This window comes from Oryctolagus cuniculus, chromosome 11 (genome assembly GCF_051225735.1).
Source record: "Oryctolagus cuniculus isolate XC-2025 breed Fujian yellow rabbit chromosome 11, ASM5122573v1, whole genome shotgun sequence".
Classification (NCBI taxonomy): Eukaryota; Metazoa; Chordata; class Mammalia; order Lagomorpha; family Leporidae; genus Oryctolagus; species Oryctolagus cuniculus.
The window spans coordinates 11,772,105-11,798,444 of record NC_142877.1 but is presented as its reverse complement, the minus strand read 5'-3'; the positions used below and the strand labels follow the sequence as shown (position 1 = coordinate 11,798,444).

The following is a 26,340-nucleotide window of genomic DNA, read 5'->3' as shown; positions in this document are numbered from 1 at the left end:
CCATATTTAGGCGCGTGTGCACAACCCCGTGCTTAGGTGTGTACACATGTCTGCATGTTTAGGTGCATGTGCAGGGCTGTGTGTTTCGGTGCATGTGTGAGGTTGCGTGTTCAGGTGTGTGTGCGGGGCCGCATATTTAGGTGCATGTGCACAGCCCCATGTTTAGGTGTGTATGCACGTCTGCATGTTTAGGTGCGTGTGTGGGGCTGTTTAGGTGCGTGTGCAGGGCTGCGTGCTCAGGTGCGTGTGCACAGCCCTGTGTTTAGGTGGTATGCACAGTGCTCAGGTGCGTGTGCAGGGCTGCGTGTTCAGGTGTGTGTGCACAGCCCTGTGTCTAGGTGGTATGCACAGTGCTCAGGTGCGTGTGCAGGGCTGCGTGTTCAGGTGCGTGTGCAGGGCTGTGCACTGGAGTCCCTGGTGCCGGCCACTGGACACGGGCGCTGCCCCGGGACTCCGTGCTGCTCGGGGCTCTCCGGGCTGCTGCGCCCAGCTGCCCGGGAAGACGCTGGCTTCGTCTCCGAGCCAGGAGCCGCTGCTGGGTTTCACGTAGGAGGGCGGACAGAGGGTGCGCGGGGCGAGGGGCGGTTCTGGAGGCTGTGGTGGGGGACAGGGCAAGCCGAGCTGCCCGCTTCCGATCCAGCTTCCTGCTCGTGCACACCCTGGGCGGCAGCAGGTGATGGCTCAGCTGCTGAGTCCCTGCACCCAAGCAGGAGACGCAGAGGTCCAGGCTGCTGGCCCCCACGGCCCAGACTCAGCCATTGGCGGCATTCGGGGAGTGAACCAGTGGGTGCAAGTCTCTCTCTAACCAAGTGAAAATACATTTTAAAAGCGTGTCTAAGCTGGTAGCTCTTAATGAGGTCTGCAGGGGGGTCTCCAGCATCCCCCCAGGGGCCTGGCCTGGCCTCACTCAGAGCAGGCAGCCGGCAACCCGGGGCTGCGGGGAGGGAGGTGGCAGCGGAAGGCACTCCCGCTCCCAAGGGGCCTGCACTGGCACACGGAGTACAGCGTGGAGACAGGGCCCAGGCTCGCTCTGGGGACCCTGTCTCCCCTTCCCAGTGGAGGTGGGCACTGCTCTGGGAGGCAACAGACTATTGTACATGTCATTCCCTGGGGAACGGCCCTCACGAGTGAGGAGACCCCACGTCTGAGCAGTAGGGGTCTGCCTGGGGGAGACTGGGAGTTCCACGCAGAGCCTGGGTTGGGCCCAGCCTGGGGGGTGGGAGGGTGGGGCTACTCACCGTGGCGCACCCTGCGGCATCTGGTCCTGGACGCGGAGGTTTTTGGCTAGGATCTCCACCCTGGGGCCCTGGCAGGAGGGAGCCATCAGCCCAAGGCCGTGCCGGGCATGTGAGGATGCACAGGGGCTGGGCGGGGACCGGTGTCCTTGTCCCCCGGCAGCTCACCTGCTTCCTCATGATGTCGGTGGCCTGCATGATGCACTTGGGCAGCAGCCCGTGGCTCCGCGCCAGGATGGCCGCCTGCTCCAGGGACACACTCAGGGTGCTCCTGTAGGGGGCGACGGAGACGCTGGGGATCCAGGGACCTCCCTACCCCACGGGGAGCCCCAGGTGGTTAGGCCAGGTGCTGTCGTGGAAGCTGGGGCCCAGCAGGGGGCGCAGCAAGTCCCCCCCCCAAGAGCCGGCCATGCACTAGGGGGGCCGGGACAAAGGAGCCCCAGCACGCTACCCTGTGTGGGAGCCTTGAAGCTTGGAGCAGGCCGGGGCAGGCTTGGCGTTGGGCAGGGGCCAGGAAAGGCAGTTGGTGGAGAGTGGCCGGCTCCGCCCCCAGCACGCCTGGCCCTGCGGAACCACCTGTACCCATCTCCTCCTTACCAACCCCACATTACCCAGAACATTCCACAAACTGAGGTCCAGAGGCGGCCAAGGCCCCGCGCGGGCTCCCCACACCCCAGCCTGGTGGCAGCGGCTCACCTCTGCATGCCTGTGGCGCACAGGGCGATCTGGCAGGCACCCAGGCGGTAGCAGAGCTCCGAGGAGACAGGGAGGAGGCTGGCGCCCAGGCTCCCGCTGGCCCCGGCTTTGGGGTGCACCAGGGACTTCATGAGGCGGCAGAGTTCGTCCAACGCGTTGATGGGGCGGATCAGCTGCAAGGGGTGCAGCGCATGCCCAGCGGTTGGGGACGCCCAGGCCCACCTGGCCCCACCTGGCCCGCCCCGTTGGCTCCTCCCCGGTCAACTCTGAGCCTCCCACTCCCTCCCAGCTCACACACGTGCACACACACATGCACACACACACACATGTACACACACGCATACACACACCCCAGCAGGGCTTTTAATCCAATTATCCTCCTGTGACCCCTGCTAACGACCCCGCAGCTCCCCACTGCCCAGAGCTGCAGGCCTAACCTTCATCCTGATTCTCTGCTGCCGCCCCAACTTGGTCTGCAGGAAGTGCCCTCCCCTGTCCCCTCCAAAGCCGCCCAGGTGGCCCTTCCCCAAAGAGAGGACACTCACTTTCCCCTGCTGTGCCCGCGATCCCTGCCAGCCAACTACTGTCTGCCCAAGGCGCCGAGCCCCCAGCCCCAGCTCCCAGGCCACACCCCAGACCCACCGATAGCTGCAAGGCCCGCTTGGGCCGGGAGACCAAGAGGCCGGGCGAGCCGCAACAAGTGGCCCCGGAAGCCAGCGGGAAGCCCCAAGAATAGGCAGGGGACTGAGCCACATGGGACCAAGGGACCGAGGCCTCCATGCCCAGGAGGAGCAGTAGCCTCCACGCATGTGGGGAAATCTTATGATTTCTAAACATTAGCGACAGATCTGTGTGGACTGCGCCCGGCCCCCACTTGTGTGAGGCTGCAGCCTGAGGGGCCGGATTCACGGACAAAAAAGGGCAAGCAGCATACAACAAAACCCTCGAGGAACCCCCAGGCAGGGAAGGAGCGACCCTGGGAGGCTTCCTGAAGGAGGCCATGCGGGACCCTGGGCCTGACTTGAGAGCCCCCCCAGCCCAAGCTTCACGGGGGTGGACACACACCTGGTCTATCTTCACAGCCGTGCTGCTGGCGTCTGTGGGCAGGTTGGACCGTTCCAGGTAGAACGCCCTGAGCCAGGAAGATGGCGCTGAGGGCCCGCCCACACCCACCGCCCTCCCCGCCCCACCCGTGGAGCCCAGGCAGCCACAGGCACTGTGGCCCTTGGTGCCCAGAGGGAACTCGCCGTCCACACCCACGGTCTCCTGCTCCCCACAGCCCCTCCTGCCAAGACGGGGGCCCCGGGGTGGGTACCTGAGCTTGCGGTAGTACTGCTGAGCTTTCTCCAGGGACTGTGCGTTGATCTCTTGCTGCAGATCTTCCGCAGCCTGGCAGCCTGGAGGAGGCGCTCCCTCCACCCCCTCCAGAGCTGCGAGGGCGATGCAGGACAGGCGGTTGGGCTCCCGTGAGCTGCTGCTAGCTGGCCTCAGCCCCCAGCCCCGGCCCCGGCCCCAGGGCCGCCCGCAGCTCACCTCGAGTGAAGAGCACCGTGTGCAGCCGCAGGCTGGCCCCGCTCTCCAGGCGCGAGGGCAGCTTGGAGAAGTGGTAGCTGTCCAGGTGGAAGATGACCCGCAGTGCCTGCCGGCTGCCTTCAATGTGGTAGAAGACGCTGGAGTCTGCGGGGCAGCGGGCGGGCCGGGCACTCAGCTCCATGGGTGTAGCCTCGGAACCCCCACCACCTACCCTGAAGGGTAGCCTGCTCTTCCTAGCCTCAGGGTGGCACCTGGGACGTCCGTGTCTACTGGCCCGGGGCCCACCCACCTTCCCACCCTGTGGGGCTCCTTAAGGTCAAGTGCTGGACTCTGCAGGCTGGGATTTCACTAAGCACGGGCCTGGCTGCTGTCTACTTCTAAGAGCAGCGGGAGACAGCTGCATCTGTGTAGACTCCCTGTGTCCCTGTGTGCCCCCAAATCCAGCTCGGGGGCTCACGTAGGGGCCTGAGGTTTGAGGCCAGCACTGGGGGACCCGAGCCACCCCCTCCACCCAGCACCCCGGCTCTCCTGGGGCCGGGGCGGAGTCGCTCACTGGCCACGTAGTTCTCGTCCAGCTGCTTGAAGGCGAAGGTGACGTTGTCCAGCTCTGACAGGGCCACCCGGATGTCCTCCAGCATGGTCCGCTCCTCCCTCTGCACGAGAAGACGGGGCGTGGAGGGGTCACAGATACCATCCCAGCCCTGGCTTTCCCGTGAGAGCTGTCACTCCGCTCCGGACCACACACAAGGGGCTAAGACCTGAGCGTGCTGCCCCAGAGCAAGACGTGACATCCTGGTTGTCTCCCAAGGGTCCCCACTCTGTTTGTGAGTGACCCTGGCGAAGCCACACCCTCTCGTACTTGGACCCCTCCTCTCTCACCTGCACTCCCCTACCTGCACCTCATCCTCTCTCATAAGCCACCCCCTTACCTGCACTCCCCTCCCCACACCCTTCCCCCACCTGCACCTCCATCCACCCTTGCCTGTACCCCCTCCCACCTTCCCTGCACTGCCCAGCAAGCCCGGGGCGTGGCCATCTCTGTCCTCACAGTCCCAAAGTCCCCATTTCTGGCCTGCACCTCCGTGGGAGCCGTCAGCTCCCGCTGCTCAAGCCCCACACCTACAAGGATTGTCACCTGTGCCCAGTCCGCCAGCACGCCCTGCGGGGTCATGCTCCAGCTTCCCGGCCACCCCCAAACTCAGGGCCCTGTCGTCTCCCCAGCAGGACGCTGCCGGGGGCTTCCCCCTGCCATCTCCCCCGCCCCGTCCCCCCCCCCCACTCCAGAATGAAGTTCCAGGTCCCTCTCTGCCCACCGCCCTGCCCAGCGCCCTGGCCCCGCCCAGCCCCGCCCAGGGCCTTTGTACAAGCTGCTCCCTCTGCCAGCAGAGCTCAGATCGGTTAGCCAGCTGCCCAGGGGCCCGGCTCCACCGTCCCGCTGCCCATGGCCTCCATTTCCTGCATGGTCTCCCCGGCTTCTCCTCAACCTCAGCTTCAGACCCCAGTGTGGAATTCAGAGCCTGGCACCTCTGGGTGTCTGGAGAACGAATGAACTGGGCCCAGTGTCCCCATCTGCGCAGAGGCAGCTGAGGGCTGGGACTCTGGCCTGCCCTCTGGGACCAGGCTTGGGCCTTCCAGGAACTCGGAACAGCTCTCCCACCAGGAAGGCGCCTGAGTGCAGCAGCGGCCAGCAGAGGGCGCTCCCAAGCCACGCGTCCCACAGCCAGTAGCTGGGGCTTTGGGAACCCTCTGGTGTCCACACCCTGATGCCAGGGGTTCCTCTCCTCCTGGCCCCCTCAGTGTCACAACCAACGGTGTCTCCAGATGCTGCCCAGAGAACCACTGGCCTGTGCCATTTATTGTTCCTGTCTGTGTGTCTGTCCCCTCTCACTAGGATCTAAGGTCCTAGGCACAAGGACCTGCAGGCTCCCCAGTGCCCCAACAAGGGCACAGAGTAGGTGCTCAACAAACAGCTGCTGCAAGACCGACCATGTGAGCGAGGGCCCGTGTGAGCAGGTGGGAGACCAGCAGGGCCAGCAGGGAGCCCCCTCCCGCCCTCCCGGATGGCTCACTACAGCAGCGGGCGCCAGCAGGGAGCCCCCTCCCGCCCTCCCGGATGGCTCACCACAGCAGCGGGCGCCAGCAGGGAGCCCCCTCCCGCCCTCCCGGATGGCTCACCACAGCAGCGGGCGCCAGCAGGGACTGGCAGTGCAGCAGGACACCCGTGGCGGCCACCTGCTCCAGCCACTTGCGGCTGGCGTCGCGGCTGCTCTCGTCATACTCGCCGTTGTTGTTGTAGCGGTAGCTCAGGGCCGCCAGCAGCTGCTCGGAGAAGGTGCACACGGCGGCCACCAGGGCCTGGCAGAAGACGGCGTCCCTGCGTGGCTGCAGCTCCGTGTCTGGGGACACAGTGGGGGGAGGTGCTCCTGGGCCCCCAGCAGAGCACAGCCCGATGCCCTAGGCCCCCTACCAAGCGCTCGGGGCGGACATCCCTCCAGCTAAAAGCCAGGTCCCCAGAACTGCGCCCTCCCATGGCCGGCTGGCTGCCGAGCGCATGCTCCTCTCCGTGAGTCAGGGCCTCCGCGGAGCCCAGGCGACCTCCCCGAGGCTCCCCAGCGGGGCCCTTGGCCTTGGCCGGTGAGCGCCAGTGGTGCTCTCGCTCTCCACTGTCCCCACATTCGAGATCTGTGCTCTCCTCCTGGCCCTGTCCTACCCCTGTCCTCGACCTGGCCAGGCTTGAGGAACTGGCCGGCTGCAGGCAACTGGTCTTTCAGGGTCTGAATGGTTTTTCACTAACTGGCTCCCAGCCATGGGGCTCTGAGGGTTAATTCTGAGCCGGATCTGACTGCGGCTTCCTCTTGGCTGAGAACTGGAAAGAAGCTTGGGCGGAGAGCATCTCCAAGACGCCCAGGCCCACCTTCAGCCCCTCCCACTGGGTGGGAGCCCCCAGACAGGGCTCAGGGCTCACTGGCAAAGCCCCCACACCCCCAGCTACCCATCCCGGGTCTCAGCCCCGGCAGGGGGCACAGACAGGGCTCCTGGCTCTGGGGTCCCTACCAGTATCCCTCACACGCAAGAGGAAGAAGCAAAGATTGAGTCCCTGTAGGGCCTCGAGGCCAAAATGGTGCTTCCCCAGGCCAGGCCAGGCCAGGCCAGGCCGCCGCTGCCAGGCCGGCTCCACATACACCTGGGCTGGGGCCCACGCCCCTGCCTCTGCAGAGCCCTCACCTGCGCACTTCAGCAAGGCCAGGAGCAGCTGGTTCTTTCCATCTGCAAGGAAATGCAGGAGAGAGGAGGGCAGGCTGAAGGGGGCCCAGGACAGGAGCAGAGCTGGCCCCGCCCTGCAGCCCCTGCGTGACCCCTCTGCCATGTGGCTCTGAGTGCACACAGCCGTGCTGGAGGAGCTCTGAGTGCTGGGGGAACCCCAGGACCCCCGGATCCCAGGCCCACAGCACCTGCAAGCAGCGCCAAGGACCAGCCCTCCTGGCCCGAGCCGCAGCCCCTGCCGCACAGCTCACACACACACGCACATGCGCGCACCTGCTGGCACGAGGATGTGCGTGCGACACAGCCACAGCCCCACGCGTGTGGTGACGAAGGCCTTAACACCCTGGCCCTCCCTTCACAAACACACTCAGGCCCCGCAAGGCTTCAAGGAGGAAGCTGCGGCGTCTGTGGGGCCGGCCTCTCACGGTGCCTGCTTCCCAAGACATGGGCCAGGGCTGGGGCCGGGGAGGGGGCAGAGCCTCAGCGGCAGTCCCTGCTTATCAGGGAGCACACAGGGTGCCTGACCGGGCTGGCTGCACCCCGCAGCACCGCGAAGTCATGGAAGTTGCCCAGGGGGCTCAGCCCATCATGGGTGAGCTGGGACCCAAGCCCGGGTGGCCTGGCTGAGTCCCCTTTCTTGAGCTGTTACAGCCTCGGACAACAGACAGCTCCGGGTCAGCACCGGGCACCGGCTCAGGGCGGCCGCTCTCTCGGGGAAGGGCCCCAGCCTCATGCTGCCTCCTGGCCAGGCGGAACAGTCCCCTGGCCCAAGTCTTCCTCACCCAGGGCCCAGACTCAAATGCCCTCTATGGGTGGCAGATGAGGTCAGGAGTGTGGGGCAGACCCTGCCGCAGGGCATGCTGGGACTGTGCAGACTTAGAAGCAGCCCTGCCCCACCCAAAGAGAGCAGCCGCCGCCACGCCTCTCCCCCAGGGCGAGGAACGGGATGCTGGCCTGGGCACGCGGCTCCTGCTTTCCAAGGCCCCGCCTTGGAGCGAGGATCCTGACCTAGCGGGAGGGGCAGCTGAGCTGGGGGCCCAGCTCCTCCTGGGTTCCCTCCCTCTGGTTGTTCATAGACACCCAGAAATCCAGACGTCCATGTGCGACCCCGGCGGCACACGCAGGTGGCAGGGCCCTCAGGATTTCACACTGCGCAGGGGGCTGCCAGCAGGTGACCCTGGCCATGGGCCAATGCAGCTGAACTAAAGGCACGGTGTGGGAAGATGGCAATGAACCAGACTCAGCCTCCTGACTCCAGGCAGACACATCTGCATAAACAGTGCCCCATGCTGGCTGTCCCCCAGGCATGGACATAGCCCCAGGCCAGGACGCTTGGCTGAGTCAGGGCACCCTCACGTCTCCTTTCCCAGGGCATGGTGACGGAGACGGAGCCGGTCCCAATCCTGCCAGCCTCCAAACCAAGGGCACAGAACCCGCACGCCCCTCCCCGCCCCTGACCTTCCACGTATCTCTGGATGTTGTCCACCAGGGTCTTGATGGAGCTGGGGAGGTTCCAGGGGTCCTCCTGGATGCTGATCTGGATCAGGCTCCGGCCACGGATCGTGCACTCTTCTTTCTGCTTGAACTCTGGGGCGGGGAAAGCGGTGTGAAGGTCAGGGACGAGGGTGGCTTTGGAGAACGGTGGCACAAATGCCTGTGTCCCATCACCAGACTCCACAGCTCCGAATCCTAGATCAGCTGGCAGAACTTGGGTATTATCTGGTACATGGAGAGCAAACAGATGACAAGTGTGCCCAAGGCAGACATCACTAATCACTCCCAGCATCCCCTCTTGCTAGTCTGAGTCTCTGACTCCCCACAGCTACAACAGTCCAGGGCAGACATCATAAATCAATCATGGTGTCCTTTTCTAAGCTTGTATGTTCTAGCCACAGAAGGAGGTGCAGGTGGTACCGCTTCCTTGTAGCCACAACCAAACAAGCTGGCACAAGAGTCATAACCTTTACCCAGAGAGGAAGCTCCAGCACAGCCTGAGAAAGGGACTTGCCCAGGGCCACACAGCTGGCTGGTGGCAGCAGAGCTGGGACCTGAATCCAGCCCCAGCCCAAGCATTCACAGGCTAGGCAGACAAGGCCCCTGCTGCTTCGGTTTCTTCCTTGTTACAAGACCCCAGGGTTCTGAGACCTTTGTGGTTTTGCACCTCTGGGTTTGTTGCTTCTGCTTCCTGACATCCGTCTGTGGAGAGGTGACCTTGGGTCAAGAGGAGGGATGGAGGGGTCAGGGACCCCAACTCCTCATCTCTTTCTATCCTTCCACAGGGGCAACTGCCTGCTGCACTCCTGTCTCCAACACCCAACTGGAAGCTTCTTGTGGTCAGGGCATGTCAGATTCATCTCAGGGCTGCCAGTGCCCAGCAGGAGGCCTGGCAAAGCTGTTCTGGGGACTTATCTACTGAACGTACAGATGTGTGGATGACAGGTAGCTGGGTGGGTTGGTAGATAGGTACATGGATGGACAGATGGATGGTGAGCAGAAGAACAAATGGATGATGGGTGGGTGAGTGGATGGGTGGGTGGGTGAGTGGATGGATGATTGGTAGTAGGGTGATGGATGAGTGGATCAGTGCATGGATGGAGATGCATGATGGTTGGACAGATAGTGAGTAGTCGGGTAGATGATGGATGGACGCATGGGTGGGTAGGTGGATGGATGGGTGGATGCATGGATGGATGGATGGGTGGGGCATGGATGGAGGAACAAATGATGTGTCATGGGTGGACAGGTGGGTGGATAACGGATGGATGGTGGGTGGGTGAGTGGGTGATGGGTGGGTAGGTAATGGATAGGTGGGTGGGTGATGGGTGGGTAGGTAATGGATAGGTGGGTAGGGGATAGGTGGGTGGGTGATGGGTGGGTGGGTGGATGGATAGGTGGGTGGGTGATGGATGGAGGGATGAATGATGTGTCATGGGTGGACGGGTGGGTGGATAAAGATGGATGGTGGGTGGGTAAGTAGATGATGGGTGGGTGGGCGGGTGGATGGATGGATGGAGGGGTGAGAGATGATGGGTGAGTGGACAGATGGAGGATGGATGGGTGAGTGAGAAGGTGGGTGATGGGTAAGTGCCAGGAGAGATGGCTAGAAAGACAAAATTCTTTTCCTTTGAACTGTTTCAAGAAGAGAGTCTCACTCTGCTGCCGGTAAGTGTGACTAGGCCTCTCCTGAACAGTGCACAGGTGCCCTGGCAGCACTGCCTGCCTTCCACTGTCTGCACCGGACCTACGGCTGTGGTCTGCCTGTGGCATGTCAGGAGCTCCCGATCCAGGAGTTTAATAAGGCTCCTTCTGGATTACATTACTAAAGGGAAGACAGTTTTCTCTAAGGGGGGGGGGGGGGGGGGGTGTAAAAAACAACACAGGCAGCAGAGGGAGCTGCTGAGCCAAGCACACAGGTGCAGACGTCAGTGGGTCCTGTGAACACAGCCCAGGGCGACAGGAGTGACCTCTGTTTGCAGCCCCCTCTCCCCAGGCCCCACACAATGACTCCTGAGGCCCAGGGACCAGCCCAGGGACACAGACCTGGGCCTACGCTTTGGTCCGTATTCTTTGTTTTGTTTTTACACCCTTCAAAAGTCACAGTGAACCCTTTCTAAGCCCGGAGGCTGTGGGCTGGATCCTGGAGCGGCCGAGGGCCGAAGGCCAGAGCCGGCGGTGTGATCACGGGCTGCCCTGGCTGCCTCACCTTGTAAGCTGTGGTCCATGGGGAAGTGCCTGGTCTCCTCGAAGGCCCTGCTCATCACCGGGCTCTTGAGCAGCGCGTTGATGGCGTCCACCTGAGGGCAGCAGGCGCAGGCTGAGAGGGGCCCCAGCCTCCTCCCAGCCCCGGGGACCCCGGGCCATGCGGGGAGAGGCGAGGCGGCACCTGGTTAAAGAGATGCTCCAGGCAGCCGTGCAGCTTGTCCTGCTTGTCCGAGGGGATGCGCATGTCACAGGGCAGCTCGTCCCCTGGCAGAAGCAAGGAGCCACAGCCATCACTCCTAGCCCCTTCCTCAAAAAGCCAAGGCAGCTACAGAGTCCCTGCCCCATAGGGGGCGTGGAGTCTGACCGGCCCAGGGCCACACTGGGCACTGCACTTGACTTCTCTGAGCCTCAGTTTCTCCATCTGCAAAATGAGCGCTCACAAGTGAAGCCTCGTGCACGGGCAAGGCGCTGTGATTATTTCCATTCCACCAAGAGAGGACTGAGAACGGGAGGGAGGGAACTGCGGCCCCAGCCTCCCATCCCCAGCCGCTTCAGTCCAGTCGGCTGCTGCCCCCAGCTTGGCAGCTGAGCGACTCACGCCACGGGAGGTCCTCCCAAGTGCTTTCCCTTCTGCTACATTCCCGTGCCACTGAACTCACACTCCCGTGCACATGCCAGCTCCGAGGGCACATGGGACAGTGTGGGGCGAGGCTGGGGGGCAGCTGCATCACTGGGCTCCCCCTCACTGGACCACCCCCGCCCCGCATTCAGAACCATGCAGCATGTGGATGGTGGCCCCTTCACAGCACTAAAAGCTGGCGGGAAGCAAGGCCAAGACAGACACAAAGGCTGCATGCACAGCACGCAAGAGCACCACTCAGGCCCGTCCATCTGTCCATCCAGCCGCAGCCTTGTGGCCCTCTGGACATATAGACCGGGCCGCCCACAGCCTGCAGGTCCTGACAATGGCCAGGCCAGGGCAGCCAGCCGGGCTCCAGCTCACGCCTGTGCTCCCGTGTTTAACCATACTGCGCTGTGGGGTCCTGGCTTGGGGTTCGCCTTGTTCTCCTGGAAACCTTTGGGGCCGCGTGATCATCACAACCACCGTCATATATGACATGTGATCGAGTATGATCAAACACAAGCACATCAGGCGTGCTTTCTCGTGTCCCGTGGCCCCACCCGTCGCAGAGGATGACAGCACCACGAGGACCAGGCTCAGAGGAGCAGATGGCAAGGGACAGGCAAGGGGTGGGCAGCAGCAAGGCCCCCGGAAGGATCAGGGCGCACCAGTGACGTGCACTGCAACACGACACCGCATGCACGGACATGTGCAGCTTTACGTGTTGGCGAAACTGCCTCAGGGTCTAGGGACGGGACATGGTGACGAGCCCGCACTGAGGACTCACGCCGCACCCGTGGGTCGAATGATCACACAGTACCCGCAAGACAGTACAACACGCTGCCTTTTAAAACCACGCTAACGAACATCTGTTGAAGCAGGAAGCGACGGCCCTGGAACGCTGCCACGCGCTCCGCGCCCTGACGCATAGCAGGATGCAGAGTACACCCAGGCAGAAACCCAGCGCAGCCTCGGCACCCCACGCCACTCACCGGAGCCCATCTCGTCGCTGCCCAGGTAGGAGCTGTTACTTCTCACACTGGTGTAGGACAGGACTGAGTCCCGGTTGCTGTTACACTCGCTGCAAAGGGGCCGAGAGGATGGGGCTGCGTCACACCCTTGGGGCCCACAGCCCACTTCGGGCAGTGCAGACGCAAGCCCTGGGCCCTCAGGCAGGCTGTCTGCAGGGCCTGGCCAGTACACGACTGGGAGAGTTGGGGGGCAGCCCTCGGCCCCAGCACAGACACAGGCACAGCAGGAGGCTGCTGACTCCTCTCCGTCCAGGGTCCCCAGGGCTCCCGAGACATCACTCCTCTTGTGGGACAGCCTTGCTCAGGACACGCTCGGTTACCCGCCGCCACCCCAGCCTGCCCACAACCTCAGGACCAAAAGGGCTCCTGCGTCCAAGAATCCCTTCCCCCACAGTCCCAGCAAATCTCTTCTGCACCTTTCAACGAGGGGTAACAACGAAAGGAAGAAGCCAGGCCTGGAACCCTGCGGGGTGGGCAGCCGTGCACTCCAGACTGGGGCTCCGAGGACGCCAAGGCCAGGTCCTCTCCACCAGTGTCCACCAGTTCTGGGTTGGATTTTTTTTTCCATTTTATTTATGAAAGGCAGGCAGGCAGAGCTCTTCCATCTGCTAGCTCACTCCCCAAATGTCCACAACAGCCAGGGCTAAGCCAGGCTGAAGCCAGGAGCCAGGAGCTCCATCTGGCCTCCTATGTGGGTGGCAGGGCCCAGGGATTTGAGCCATCACTAGCCGCCTTCCTGGGCATGCACTAGCAGGAAGCTAAATCAGAAGTGGGGCAGGCACAACTCGAAGGCAGCAGGCAACTTACGGCACTACACAGGGGCCCGCCCTCTGCTCTGGCTTTTGCCCGCAGACAGCTAGAGTAGCCGTCGCAGCAGGGCACTGTTGTGAGACCTCGCACAGAGACCAGGAACGCTGGTGGACTGTGGTGGGTCTGGCTGATTCGAGGATGCTGAGTTCTCATCTGCTTAACTCACTCATTCAAACCTCGCTGGGCTGGGTATTTACTTTTTTTTTTTTTTTTAATATTTATTTATTTATTTGAAAGAGTTACACAGAGAGAGGAGAGGCAGAGAGAGAGAGGGAGAGGTCTTCCATCCTCTGGTGCACTCGCCAATTGGCTGCAACGGCCGGAGCTGCACGAATCTGAAGCCAGGAGCCAGGAGCCAGGAGCCAGGAGGCTCTTCCAGGTCTCCCACATGGGTGCAGGGGCCCAAGCACTTGGCCATCCTCTACTGCTTTCCCAGGCCTCAGCAGAAAGCTGGATCGGAAGCAGAGCAGCTGGGACTCGAACCGGTGCCCATATGGGATGCCAGCGCTTCAGGCCAGGGTGTTAACTCGCTGTGCCACAGCGCCGACCCCATAGGCTGGGTATTTATAATGAAGAAAACCAATGCAGAAAAACCAATGCAGATCCCCCAAGGCAGACATCTTTAAAAAGCAACTTGGCAGGCATCTGGAGCTGCTGGGGACCCCACAGCCCATAGCAGAGTTCCCGGTTCAGTCCGGTTTCCGTCCTGATTCCAGCTTCCTGCCAGTGCACAGCTGGGAGGCAGCAGGCGGCGCCAGCACCTGGGTCCCTGCCACCCGTGTGCAGGACCCAGACTGAGATCCTGCAGGCATCCGGGGAGTGAAGAGCACATGCAGGATCCATCTGTCTCTCTGTCCCTCCACCTCCCCCACTGCCATCTTTCAAAATAAAATAAGTAAGGGAAACAAACTGAAACAGCGATCTTCCTCAGATCAGTAAAATAAGCCAATGTTACTGCGACCTGGCGCCCCGCGCATTCCAACAGCACTGACTCAGGATTTTCCCTGATGACACCAGAGTGTGCGCGCGGGAGAGCGAGCGGGCATGGCTCGGATGCCCCCAGTGGTGACGTCTGCTGCCCAGGTGCATGGCATCCCGGGAAGGGTCCCCCGGCTCTGCTCTCCCCGACTCCGCCCCAGCCACAGGTACCTGTAGGAGTCGCGGTAGCTCATGGTGTCGTGGCCTGAGTCCTCTTGCTCCTCCCCGGACACCTTGAAGCACACCTTCTTGATGCCCCCGTGGTCACTCCTGTCCAGCTCGCTCTCCTCGCCGACTAGCGGGGACGAGGAGGCCTCCTCAGCTGAGGGTGGCTCGCAGGCCCCGCCCACCGTGGGCTCCGTGATGGTGGACAGCAGCCTGCAGACAGCGAAGGCACCGAGGTCCAGACCCAGGCCACGGTCCTGGCTCCTCCACAGAGGCCCAGGCCAGGCCCTGAGCTCGGGCCTCACCCTCAGGCCTCTCACCCTGCGTGGACGGAGCCATCCATCCCTTACTCCTGACAACACCAGCGTCGGCTCTGTAGAGGCCGGCGCTGCCCCCCGCAGGCGGGGAGGTCCCTGGAACCCGGCCCTGCTCCAGGCTCTGGGCCACAGCACACGGGCCAGGTCCAGAGAGCAAACCTTCCTGGCTCTGCAGGCCACACGGCCTCGAGCAGCACCACATGGACGGTGCATACACTAGCGGGTGTGACTGTTCCGAAAAAAAATTTATTTTTGAAGACAACAGGCAGTGGGCGGGACCTGGCCCCTGGGCCACTGCCTGTGGCCCCTACACGGTGCGGGATGCCTGAGGACCCCAACTGGACGCTGCCACCTGTGGGCTTAGAAACCTGAGACTCGGTCTCCTCCTCTGTTAAAATGGGGTCGTACGATACCCACGCCCCAGGGTGCTATGAAGATGAGGGAGTCGGGATGGGGCGAGCGCTTAGAGCGGCTGGGAACGGTTGGCGGATCCTGGCTATGCACAATCCAGCCACACTTCAGCCGGGATGCGAGGCTATGAATGAACCTTGTACCACGGCAGTTTCCCATCGCACACCCAGGAAGCAGGAAGCCCGCGCTCTGGCAGCTTCCAGGCGGCGGCTAGAGGTCCGCTTTCGCCCCCAGTCTTGCCCTTGAAGCATAAAGAAGTCCAGCCCAACTCAGCGTGTCCCTGTGCACACTGCCCCACATGGCTGTAGTCCGGAAGGGTCTCGTGCTGGGGGCCACGGGACAGTGGCCACAGTTGGTGGGGGGGTGGATGCTGACACCAGGTGGGTGGAGGCAGGGGTGCCGGCCTCCAGGACCCAGAGAAGCTGACCCACATGTGCACAGGCCGGAGCCAGAAACGGCTTCAGCACAGCCACCCTGCTCCTGCAGTGCCCCAGCGCCACATCTCCCAGCCTGGACTCGGCAGTGGTCCCCACCTTGGTCCCTCCACTCTCTGCTCTGCGACAGGCCTCCGGCTCCCCTCACTCACTGGCCCACCACGTCCCCACGCTGCCATGGAAGTGGCCTTTATCCTCCACGGCAGGCTGGTGTGGTGAGACCCCAGGGCATAGACGGAGCACCGGTGGGCAGTGCCACGTGTGTCACATCCCGCCAAGAGGGACACGGGGCCCAGCCATCTGCCTCTGCCGGTTACAGTGACCAAGGCCCTGGGAGCGCCAGTCTCCGGCCTGGGCCGCTCCCACCTACACCCCTTCCTCCTCAGGATTCCCTGGGCACGCCCGGGCCCGGCTCACCTGTCGATCTGGGTGACATACTGCTTCATCTCCTTCAGGGCCACGCCCAGCCGGGTGAAGAGCTGCAGGTAGGCGTCCTGGGTCTCCCGGTCCTCCTGCCTGAGCAGGAAGCTCAGGCCCCGGTCTTCCTGGCCAGGGGCCCCGCTGGGGTCACCGAGACCCTGGCCTTCGGAGTCCCTGTCCGCAGGAGGCAGGCACTTCCAGGACGGGGCAGCCATGGTGGTGATGCAGTGCTGGGTGTAGGACATGGGGTTCAGGTGACCTACAGGGGGCGGGGCATGTGCTCAGAAACAGCCCCACAGGGGGCACGTTGGCCCAGGAACCCAAACCAAGGCCAGATGCCAGTGAACGAGGAGGCCTTGTCCCTGGAGTGCTCCTATTGCACTAGGCAACTTCAAACCCCAAGTCTGGGCTTGGTGCTAAGATGCTGTAAACCGCCATGGTCTTTTTCTTCCTGGAATGCAGGCATAATGGCTACTGCTCCAGCAGCCATGCTCTGCCGTGAGGTATCACGAAGTTAGAAGCCCCTTCCAGAGATGGGCAGGGCCTGCACTGCTGACCTCCACGCAGCTTTCTGTTTCAGGCACTGCCCTGTGCACTAAAACAGAGACCCGACCACCACTCCTCTCTGTCACACACACGCGTGCACACATATACCCACACGTGCACACGCGCACACCAGGTACCTTGTTCTGGGTCGAGACCAATGAGGGAGGGCTTGCGCCCGAAGCGGATGCTGAAGGACCGGCCGATGCAGGGCGTGCTCTTGGGGTAGGACACGTCCATGAGGTTGATGTGACAGTTGGTGGGGCAGAAGTCCAGGCCACACAGTGGGTGGGGTTCCAGGGGCGCCTGTTTGAAGGCTGGGCTGACCCTGCTCCTCAGCTGAGCTGCGAACTGCAAAAGGTGGGAGAGTTGGGGCCAGCAGCCGGGAGACTCCAGAACCAGAGTGCCCCCGGCTCGGAAGGGAACCGGGGACTCCCGGCCAGGCCCCTGGGCCCCCCTGGAGGTCTCACATCTCCCTCTGGGCCACGCCTGAGCTCTCCTCCACAGCCTCTCTCTCCACGCCCCCCACCCCCACAGGGGCCCGCATGCCAAGGCTGTGAGAGCCGCAGCTGGTTCCGGCCAGAGCTGCAGAGGCCCTGCCTGCCACTGACAGGGATGGCGACACGGAGGGAACCCGAGTCAGAAACGGGCAGCAGTCACGTTCTCGCGACACTGGGGCACGCCGCAAGGACACAGACCCTGGAACCGCTCCTGCTTACTCAGGCTGAGCCGCCGCGGCGGGGCGCCGGCGGCAGAGGCCCTGCGGGGAGGGGAGCCGGTACCTCCCGGTAGCAGGCCACCCTCTGGCTGATGCTCTCCAGCTTGGTGTCACAGATGTGCCGGAACTCGTAGTGCGGCATGGTCACCATGGCACTGCCCAGGGCCATGAGCCGCCCGCAGTTCTGCACAAAGACGCTGTCGTCGGCCGCAAAGGCCTCCAGCACCTGCAGACAGGACGGTGGCTGAGCGCCCGCCACGTGCCAGGGGCCCACAGGTGCTGCCCCAGGAGGGCGGCACGTTCCCGGCACATAGTGCAGACGCGTGGACTTGTGCTCAAGGGACAGGTTACTCTCCTGCGAGCCATAGGCCCCGAGGGGTGGGTGGGTCAGGGACCAGAACCCCACCCCCAGGGCGGCTGGGGTGGGCTGACCTTGGCCGCAAGGCTGAAGCAGCCACGGGGCTCCACGACGCGCTCCAGCACGTGGCACTTGATGCCCGCTGTGCTCACGTATTCGTACAGCACACCGTGCTCCAGGTGCATGTTGTCCACCGTCAGGCTGACCACGGGGCTGTCCTCACGCAGGCTCAGCTGGGGGCCCAGGGACAGCAGAAGGCAGGCTGCCAGCCAAAGGGGCAGGCCACACTGAGGAGGGCCCGGCTGGCTGCCTGCCCCCCGCCAGCCCCAGTCCCTCCAGGCCCCACCCTTGCGCCCCTTCCCAGTCCCCATGGCTCAGGAGAGATCCCACCCACCCACGCCCCTCCCGAGGTGTCTCCACATGCCCTTCACAGGGATTGGCTCAGGAATGAGCATGTGACCCACGCTGGGCCAATGAGAGTCAGCTCTGAGACTTCTGGTGTCTACCAAGAAAGGGAGTTTGCTTCTTTGTTTGAAAGGCACAGAGATCCGCCCTTTATCTTTGGGTTCCAAGCTGCCAGAGCCACCGTATGGGGGAAAAACCCCACGTAAGAGGGAAGCCAGCACACAGCGCTGAGAAATGGAACAGAGTCCACTTGCTACCGTGTGAGGCACTGGATCGAGCCAGACCTGAACCTTGCGCAACCCCACTCAGGATTTGAGTCTGCTGAGCACATTTTAATGTAACCTGGTCTGGGTCCTGCAGCCCTAGGGGCCCGAGAGGCCACACAGTGAGGCAATGACAGAGCTGCAGACACAACAGCACCGATGTGGACCCACTGGCCTGGCAAGGCTGACGCGGGCGAGAGGAAGGCAGTCCCTGGGAGTGCCTGTGCCCCCAGAGGCTCCCGTCACCTCCTGCCTTCTCGTTACCTGAGGCAGGCTGGTCTTCCTCGCCCCTGGGATCCTCGCTGGGGGCCTCGGGGCTGGCTCGGGCCTCCTGGGCATCCTCGTGGGTATGGTAGATCCACTGGTACAGGCCCTGGAGGAAGCAACAGTGACCGGGACAGTCCCAAGGCCCCAGGCAGCAAAGGACAGGGCTGAGATACAAGCTACTCTGGAGTTCCAAAGCCCAGGCGTCTGGCCTGGCAGCGATGCCACCTTTGGGGAGGCCTCCAAGATTGCACTCTGGAGCCTTCCCCAGGGACCTGCAGTCGCAATCAGCCCACCCCGTGGAGTCTGTGCTCCACCAAGAGGCCGGCGGAGGGTCCCTCATGATGGACATGGTGTCTGTGAACACAGCCGAAGACTCCACTGCAGCCTTCCTGCCCCCCAGATGCACCTCCATGGGCAGAACGGGGACTGGCACGCCTATTCGGCTGAGGAGGAGACTGAGCTCAGCGAGCACTGCCCAAGGGCTAGCGAGGGAGCTGACGGACCCTGGGCCCTGGCCAGCCACACCGGCTCCTGCCACCACGCCGCCACCTGCCCCACACACCCGTGCGGTAATGCCAGAGGGGCTCGCTGCTCCCATTTCCCAGCTGTGAACACTGAGGCCACGAGCTACCACGGCCTGGCCCCTCCCCTGGGCATGCAGGCCACCCGCCCACAGCCCCTGCCGCCTCAAGGCCTCCCCTTGGAGGATGAGGAGGGGGCAGTTTCCAGACCCATCTGGCAGGGCTCCCCGGGGCTTACCAGGGCCTCGTGGCGCCGGCTGCGGAAGGCCTGGAAGTGCTCCAGCACGGCGGGGGCGCCGGCGCTCGCCACGCTGCCGCCATCCACCTTCAGCACGCACTGGCCGGCGCACAGCCCCGCGGCCGCCGCCTCTGAGCCTGGTCGGGGGAGGACAGGGTGCTGGAGGTCAGGCCGCTCACCAGCCCCACGCCCGGGCCAGCCCAATCGCGCCCGCTCCTTCCTTCCTGCCCTGAAGCCACCCTCTGACCCGCCGTGTGCAGCAGAACAGGGGCTGGCACCCCCGCTTTAGAGACAAGACTGCCAGGCGCAGAGAAGTAGCAGCTTGCCAAGGACAAGCAGCAAGGAAAGTTCTAGAGCCTCATAGCCCGTCAAGTCCAGCAACCTCCTTCGGACAGTGGTCCAGGGCTGGCTCCATTCAGCATAGAGAGAGGGGCCCAGAGAGGCATGGCGACCCCTCAACATCACACAGCCAGGAGAAGCCAGGATGCAGCCCAGGGCGACCAGACGCCAGGTGCACACTCTGCTCAGCTCTGCCACGACTCCCAGGCCCCAGCTGTCGGAGCCCAGGGTTTCGGGGTGGTGTCAACGGTCAGGGAATAGCAAGTGACGGCAGGCTTGGTGTGGCCACGGGAGGACAGGGACGGGAAGGGGCAGAGAGACAGTACAGGCTCTGGATTCTGGAGGCCAGGTTTCAAACCCTGGCTCTGCTACACCCGCCTGACAGCCTTCCCAAGGTCCTTAACTGACCCCTCGGGCTTGCCAGCCGGCTCCCTGAGCACATGCCTATGGAAGCAGAGGCTGGCCCAGGTGCTTGCGTCTCTGTGCCCACGTGGGAGACGGGAGACCCAGAGGGAACCAGTGGGGGGAAGAGCTCTCTCTGTAGGTCTCTCGCTCCCTGCCGCTGCCTTTCAGACATACAATAAACTCCTTAAATAGCACCCGTTCTCAGGAGTCTTCTGCCGTTTTACCTATCCCCTTGGTCAGCAGCTGTGACCACAGAGGCGAAGCTGAGCGCAAAGGGCTCCTTGGACGCTCATGGGCTTGGGAGCCAGTGGCGCAGGCAGGCACCGCAGATCTGCATGGCCTCGAGCAGAGGATGGAAGGCCTGGCAGGGTGCTCTGGGCAGCCCTGGCCTCTGGCCCGCAGACAGCCCCGCCCCCCAGAACAAGGTCCCCGCTCACCTCTCCCCACAGCGTAGACGTAGGGCGGGGCGGCCCCACGGATCTGGAAGCACAGTGCATCTGGCTGGTCGGGGACCTTGATGATCCTGCGGCAGGCAGAGGGGCTCAGAAGGGTCGCCAGGAGGAGCAGCCTGGCCCCAGGTGACGGCGCTGAGCTTTCTGGGACCCAGCCCCGTGCACGGGAGCAGCAGCAGGTGCTCCAGCTCCCAGATATACAGAGAAAGTGCAAGGAAACAGGGGTGCGGCCCCAGGATGTGCATGGGCACCACAGCCCCTTCCTGCACCTGCTCCTGACTGCTTCCGGCGGCCAGACGGCCTGTCACCCCACAGCCACGGCGGGAAGGGTGACAAGTGAGCTACTGGGCCAGGCACTGAGGCACGCCGGGGTTCCTGGAAACTCACAGCCCTCCCGAAGGTGGCTCACCCTTCTACTGAGATAACTGTTCTTCAAACCGCCCAGCACTGCCACTGCTAGTTTGCCTTAGATAGGAGGGAGAAGGGACAACAGAACGCCTGGTTTTAGAAACAGAGCGCACCTCCCACGTGCCCGTACCGCACAGCGCCCCCTCGCTGGCAGTGCTACCTGAGCTGACAGCTCCTCACCTCTCCCTGCACTTGGCTCTGCCCCTGACAATCTGTCCCCACCTGCGGCCACAAGGATCCCGTCAGAACCTTCCAGTGCCTCTGCAGGGCGCTGGCCACAGGCCCGAGGTCTCACAGGGCCTGGGCCCCCGCTCCCAGCTCCAGCCGTGGCAGCCTCCTTTCTCTTCTTGCCACCTCCTCCGGGTCCCCAGCCCCGTCCTCAGTGACATCTTCCTGAGCAGCAGCCCTCGGCCCCCCCAGCCCCTTTCTCAGCTCCTGATGTCTGCGCCCCACTCCGCAACCCCAGTGCCAGCATCAGCTGTGTCCCTCTCCATCTCCCACTAGGCCTGAGAGCTCTGACGTGGGGACAGATGCATCCACCCAGTGCCTAAATCACTGCTCGGTCCACAGTGGGCAAGCGGGTACCCAGTCAAACGTGGAAAGCAACGATGGGATGGGCTTCGGCCACGCGCCTCCAGCTGGGAGCCCCCACCACCGGGGAACCAGGGCAGCCCAGGCCCCGCCCCCAGAGCCCAGCCCAGGACACTCACTCTTTGGCCTTGGTGGCCACCAGGAGGCGCAGCGGGCGGCGACAGCAGAAGGACTGGTTGAGCACAGCCTCTACCTCGGAGAAGGGCCGCAGGCACACCAGGTCCTCGTTGATGGAGTAGATCTTGCGCCCCGCCTGCAGGCCGGCCATCTTGGGAGACAGGAACATGGGTTACCAGCCCCCTGCCTGCTCACCCAGGAGCCCTCACGCGTCCTCAATCACAGGCCCTCTGCAGTGAGGGGTTAATGGGCACGGCACACCTGGCATGGCGCCCACCAAGCAGCCACAGAAGGAAGCCCGCCGGAAGGGCAGGCAAGGGAGCAGCGTCCTGGGGAGGAACCGCCCACGCCTGCCCATGGCCTGGGGACTCGTGCCTGCGAGGGCTTGGCCGAGACAGTGGGGGACACGCGGACCGGGCCACCGCTCCACCCTTGCCCCATCACAAAGAAGGTGAGGCTGCAGTGGGTAAGCTGAGAGCCGGACGGCACAGCCCCCCTCGTCACACAGAGAGGGTCTGGGGCTGAATCCTTGGCCTGCCACAGACCCCCTCTCCCGACCTGTGCGTCCACGACAGCAACGCACCTGTCTCACTCCCGCCACTGCGCCCTCATCACAGAGGGCTGGGAAGACTGAGACTAGGAGACCTCTGCTTTCCCGTGGACTCCCCTCAGTGTCCACGAGGGGGCGCAGGCGGGCCGCGACAGGAGGACCGTGCAGAGCAGCCAGGATGCCAGCTCCCCAGCAGGCAGTCACACACACACACACACACACACACACACTCGCACACGAGGGTAGGTCCTGGACTCGCATTCCCATGGGGGTACTGCCAGAGGAGGAGCCAGCCTCGCACACCGTGGAGTGTGCCCTCCCAGCCGCCACATGAGGCCCAGGGCCTCACCTCGGCCAGTGAGCCCTTCTGCACTGACTTCACCACCACAGCCTTGTTCTTCTCCTCGATGTCGAAGCCGTAGTCCTCCTCCTGGGGCAGGATCTGAGGGACACAGCAGGAGAGCCCCATGGCACCCCGCTCCTGGGGCGGGCTGCGGGGCAGGGGCCTCAGGGGAGCAGCCAGACCCGGGGCAGCCCTGGACAGAGCGGAACATGAGCCACGCCTGGCCCTTGGGGTGCTCAACATACCCTACTCCAGAAAGTTCTTGGAAAACGGAATGAAAAGCTAAGTCTATTTGGGTACAAAAAATGTTTAACTCCAAGCACAGTTTCCTTACAACACACGCTCTTCCCCGAGCTTTCTGCAGACCCACGTCTACACCAACGTCAAGTCGCCTTCTGATTCCATTTGGCCTCAAACTATCCAAGTCCCCTCGGACAAGGCTCAGGCGGGGCCTGTGCTGTGCCCCCTGCAGTTCACTGCCTGTGTCCCCCGTCTGCTCCCACCTGGGGACAGCCTCCTCTCTTAGGCGCCACTGATTTCCCCAGACTGGCATACTGCAGACACTCAATAAATGTCCACAGGCCTGGAAACGCATGCATTCGCTCAACAAACATCTACTGAGCTGCTGCCCCCGCATGCAGCAGGTGCTCTGGGGGAGGCTGGAGGTCCTGCTCGACAAGGCAGGTGGCCCTGCCCACAGGGAGCCACGTGTGGTGGGGACACGTGGCACACGTGGCTTGAATCAATGTGAAGCGCTTAAGGGGTCAGGGCACGGCATGGCAGGGGGCCAGAGGAGGGGCTATCTGAACTCAGACCTGACAAGTGGGAAGCGGAGTTGGGCCAGGTGCTCCGGGCAGTGAGCACAGCCTGTGCGAAGGCCCCGAGGCTGGCTGCACGGCCCTGGAGGACAGGACAGAGATGAGGGTGGCCGGGGTGCAGTGCGGAAGGGAAAGAGAGCCCAGGAGATGATGCTAGAGAGGCAGGAAGGGTCTCGCAGGCCACAGGCAGAGCTTGAATTCACAGTGACAGAGAAGCAACTAGAGAGACAGGTCCTAGAGGGAGAAATGAAGGAGCCATCTTCTCCGTTCTCAGACGCAGCTCCAGCCCTGGTGGTGCAGGGGACCCGACCTCTCCGTGCCTCCCTGGGCTGTTCACTGGGGGCCACACACAAGCAGAGGCTTCGTGCATCAGTGGGCAGAGAAACAGGACTGGTGGGCTAGAGTGGCAGAGTCTCTGAGCAGGGCAAACGCTTGCCTCAACTGTAAGGGTCTTTACAGCACTGGGCACAGACAGGGCGCCAGGCTCCGAGACCAGCAGCCCCAGGGCATGCAGGACGCGTCACGTGACCCAGCTGCAGTGGGGAGGACAAGGCCGGGAGCCGGGCAAGACCAAGCCCCTCCAGGAGACTGGCAGAGAAGCCCGCGGACGGCTTGACGCCCAGAGCCGAGCCCCCTTCCCTGGCTGCAGCCTGAAGGCCCCCCCGCCCCCAGGCCCCCAGGAAGGAGGTGCAGCGGCTGAGCCTGCTCCTACCAGCAGGCGCTTGGCCAGAATGTTCTCCAGCAGCCGGAAGTCGTTGCGGAGCTGCTTGTTCCTGCTGCTGGTTCCCTCCATCTCCTCGTCGGCGTGGAAGCGGAAGTACTGGGACTCGTCCTTGAACTCGCTCTTCTCTAGCACTGCAGAGCACGGCAGGCAGGTTAGACGCATGCCCGGGCCGGCGGCAGCCCCCGGCCAGTGGGGCTTGGCCCATACACTGCTGCTGCCAGTGCTGGCACAGCGGGACACTCGCTCCCGGGGCTGGCAGGCTGAGCTCGCCTGAAAACCCCACACCTAGCCCACTCATGGCAGGGCCATCCTGCAGGGCCACAGTTACAGGCAGCAGGGCAGCCTTGGGCAGAAACAGGCAAAGGACCAGCAGAAGAGACGCGAGCCGCATACAAGGACGATGGGGTTATGGGAATTCCGTACATGCTGGGTCATAAAGGCACACCTGGGGTTTTCTGCAGATAGAAAACTGCTAGGAAAATTGATTCACTTCAGGGTGAGATTAGGGATAATGTCAATCCCTGCGCACACGGTGCACAATCCCTGCCCACACGGTGCACAATCCCTGCCCACACCGTCTATAATCCCTGTCCACACCGCGTACAGTCCCTGCCCACACCATGTATAATCCCTGCTCACACGGTGCACAGTCCCTGCTCAACCATGTATAATACCTGCCTCACACCATGTGCAATCCCTGCTCACACGGTGCACAACCCCTGCCCACACCATGTATAATCCCTGCTCAACCATGCACAATCCCTGCCCACACCGTGTATAATCCCTGCCTATACCGTGTATAATCCCTGCTCAACCATGCACAATCCCTGCCCACACCGTGTATAATCCCTGCCTATACCGTGTATAATCCCTGCTCAACCATGCACAATCCCTGCCCACACCGTGTATAATCCCTGCCTATACCGTGTACAATCCCTGCTCAACCATGCACAATCCCTGCCCACACTGTGTATAATCCCTGCCTACACCGTGTACAATCCCTGCCCACACCGTGTACAATCCCTGCCCACACCGTGTACAATCCCTGCTCACACGGTGCACAGTCCCTGCTCACACCATGTGCAATCCCTGTCCATACCGTGTACAAGCCCTGCCTCACACTGTATACATCAGCTCCCACTGGATTAAAGACCCAAGTAGGAACAGTAACACTAAAGCTAAGGAAAGGAAAGCTGTCCAGTCACGGACAAGGCCCTCCTAAAGGCTCGCAGGCAGATGGCGGATTCGAAGATAAGAGGAGCAACAAGGGATAAAGATTTAGAAATACTGGAAGAAGCAAACACTCTGACAAACCAATCGGACGCAGGCAGGAAGCACAGCTGGAAGGGCAGAGTGTGAAGAGGCGATGGACAGACAGGGAAAGCCACAGCGAAAGCAGGAACGCCCCCGTCAGATCCTTGGCAGAGGGACCAGCACACTAATCCTGGTGCAGGCCCCACCTGCCCACTCCTCGTCCCTCTTATAAATAAAGTTTTATTGGAACAGAGCCCCACGCATCTGCTCACATACTTTCTGTGACTGCTTTCAAGACTCAATGGCCAGGTCGAGTAACTGTGACCAAGCCTGGGTGGCCACAAAGCCTCCACTTTTACCACCTGGCTCTTTACAGTATGCTGACCTCTGACCCCCTACAAGCCAGGAAAATGACAAAACATAACCAAGAACAACTAACACAGGACCCAGTGCCTGGGCTCACAACCTGAGCACTTACGAATGCCAGGCATGCTGTGGATCCGTGCTATGCGCGTTAAATCCAGGGACAAGGAAGGGTCTGCTGCACCCCTTTTACAGATTGGGAGACGGAGGCCCCGAGGAGCTCAACAAATGCCCAAAGTCACAGAGCCAGCAGCAGCAGCAGCAGCAGCAGTGCCCCCACCAGGCTCCTCCCCTTCCCTCTGCTACGACAGGGCAGGGATGAACATGGCCAGTACCCAAAGAGGAACTCGAAGCTCGGGGAGGGAGAGGCAGCTGTCCGAGGTCAGCGGGCCCCTGCCGCAGGAGAAATGGCTGCCTCAGCCGCGAGACGTCCGTCCCTGAACACAGGGCCCTGCCCCGATCTGGGGGCCACATGGGAGACGTCCGTCCCTGAACACAGGGCCCTGCCCCGATCTGGGGGCCACATGGGAGACGTCCGTCCCTGAACACAGGGCCCTGCCCCGATCTGGGGCCACATGGGAGACGTCCGTCCCTGAACACAGGGCCCTGCCCCGATCTGGGGGCCACATGGGAGTGGCTGCACATGCGGAACTCTCCCCACTGCACCATCACCGCCCCTCCATGGTGGCAGCGTCACCCCACTGCAGGCATCGAGTCGGGAGGCTCGGGAGTGGGCGCAGGAACGGGCACGTGGGGGAAGGTCGGCCAAACACGGTGAGGACTCCCTCATGCCCACGAGCCATGCCAGGTCGGGCCCCAGCCACGACCCCTGCAGCCAGGCCCGGGGCCAGCGCCCAGGCTTCATCATGCCAGGAGCCCCTACTGCCTCCGCTTCCCGCTGGCGAGGACAGGGGCAGCACCCGCGTGAGGGGTGGCTCTGGGATGCCACACTCAGCCTCAGTTTCCCTGTACCTGCCTGGTGTGAGAGGGCAGCAGCCCCGACCACAGGGCCCGGGAGGCCGGGTTCAGACCCCACGGTCGGCGC

General features: G+C 63.0%; 1 protein-coding gene across 1 annotated transcript in view; it reads right to left on the bottom strand.

Annotated features, from left to right (window-relative positions):
• PREX1 (phosphatidylinositol-3,4,5-trisphosphate dependent Rac exchange factor 1) overlaps positions 1-26,340 on the bottom strand; it is a 161,815-nt gene that overhangs the window by 1,749 nt on the left and 133,726 nt on the right. Inside the window, exons 16-39 of the mRNA XM_070051408.2 lie at positions 23,667-23,809; positions 22,143-22,235; positions 21,246-21,394; positions 20,113-20,198; positions 18,932-19,068; positions 18,170-18,278; positions 17,312-17,499; positions 16,944-17,105; positions 16,302-16,512; positions 15,616-15,877; positions 14,043-14,249; positions 12,045-12,133; positions 10,612-10,694; positions 10,432-10,522; positions 8,187-8,315; positions 6,690-6,731; positions 5,640-5,860; positions 4,018-4,117; positions 3,465-3,608; positions 3,247-3,361; positions 2,997-3,063; positions 1,932-2,104; positions 1,404-1,506; positions 1,239-1,306 (exon numbers count right to left, since the gene is read on the bottom strand). Of these exons, the coding sequence (XP_069907509.2) occupies positions 1,239-1,306; positions 1,404-1,506; positions 1,932-2,104; positions 2,997-3,063; positions 3,247-3,361; positions 3,465-3,608; positions 4,018-4,117; positions 5,640-5,860; positions 6,690-6,731; positions 8,187-8,315; positions 10,432-10,522; positions 10,612-10,694; positions 12,045-12,133; positions 14,043-14,249; positions 15,616-15,877; positions 16,302-16,512; positions 16,944-17,105; positions 17,312-17,499; positions 18,170-18,278; positions 18,932-19,068; positions 20,113-20,198; positions 21,246-21,394; positions 22,143-22,235; positions 23,667-23,809 (3,172 nt within the window). The remainder of the gene's footprint in view (positions 1-1,238; positions 1,307-1,403; positions 1,507-1,931; positions 2,105-2,996; positions 3,064-3,246; positions 3,362-3,464; positions 3,609-4,017; positions 4,118-5,639; positions 5,861-6,689; positions 6,732-8,186; positions 8,316-10,431; positions 10,523-10,611; positions 10,695-12,044; positions 12,134-14,042; positions 14,250-15,615; positions 15,878-16,301; positions 16,513-16,943; positions 17,106-17,311; positions 17,500-18,169; positions 18,279-18,931; positions 19,069-20,112; positions 20,199-21,245; positions 21,395-22,142; positions 22,236-23,666; positions 23,810-26,340) is intronic.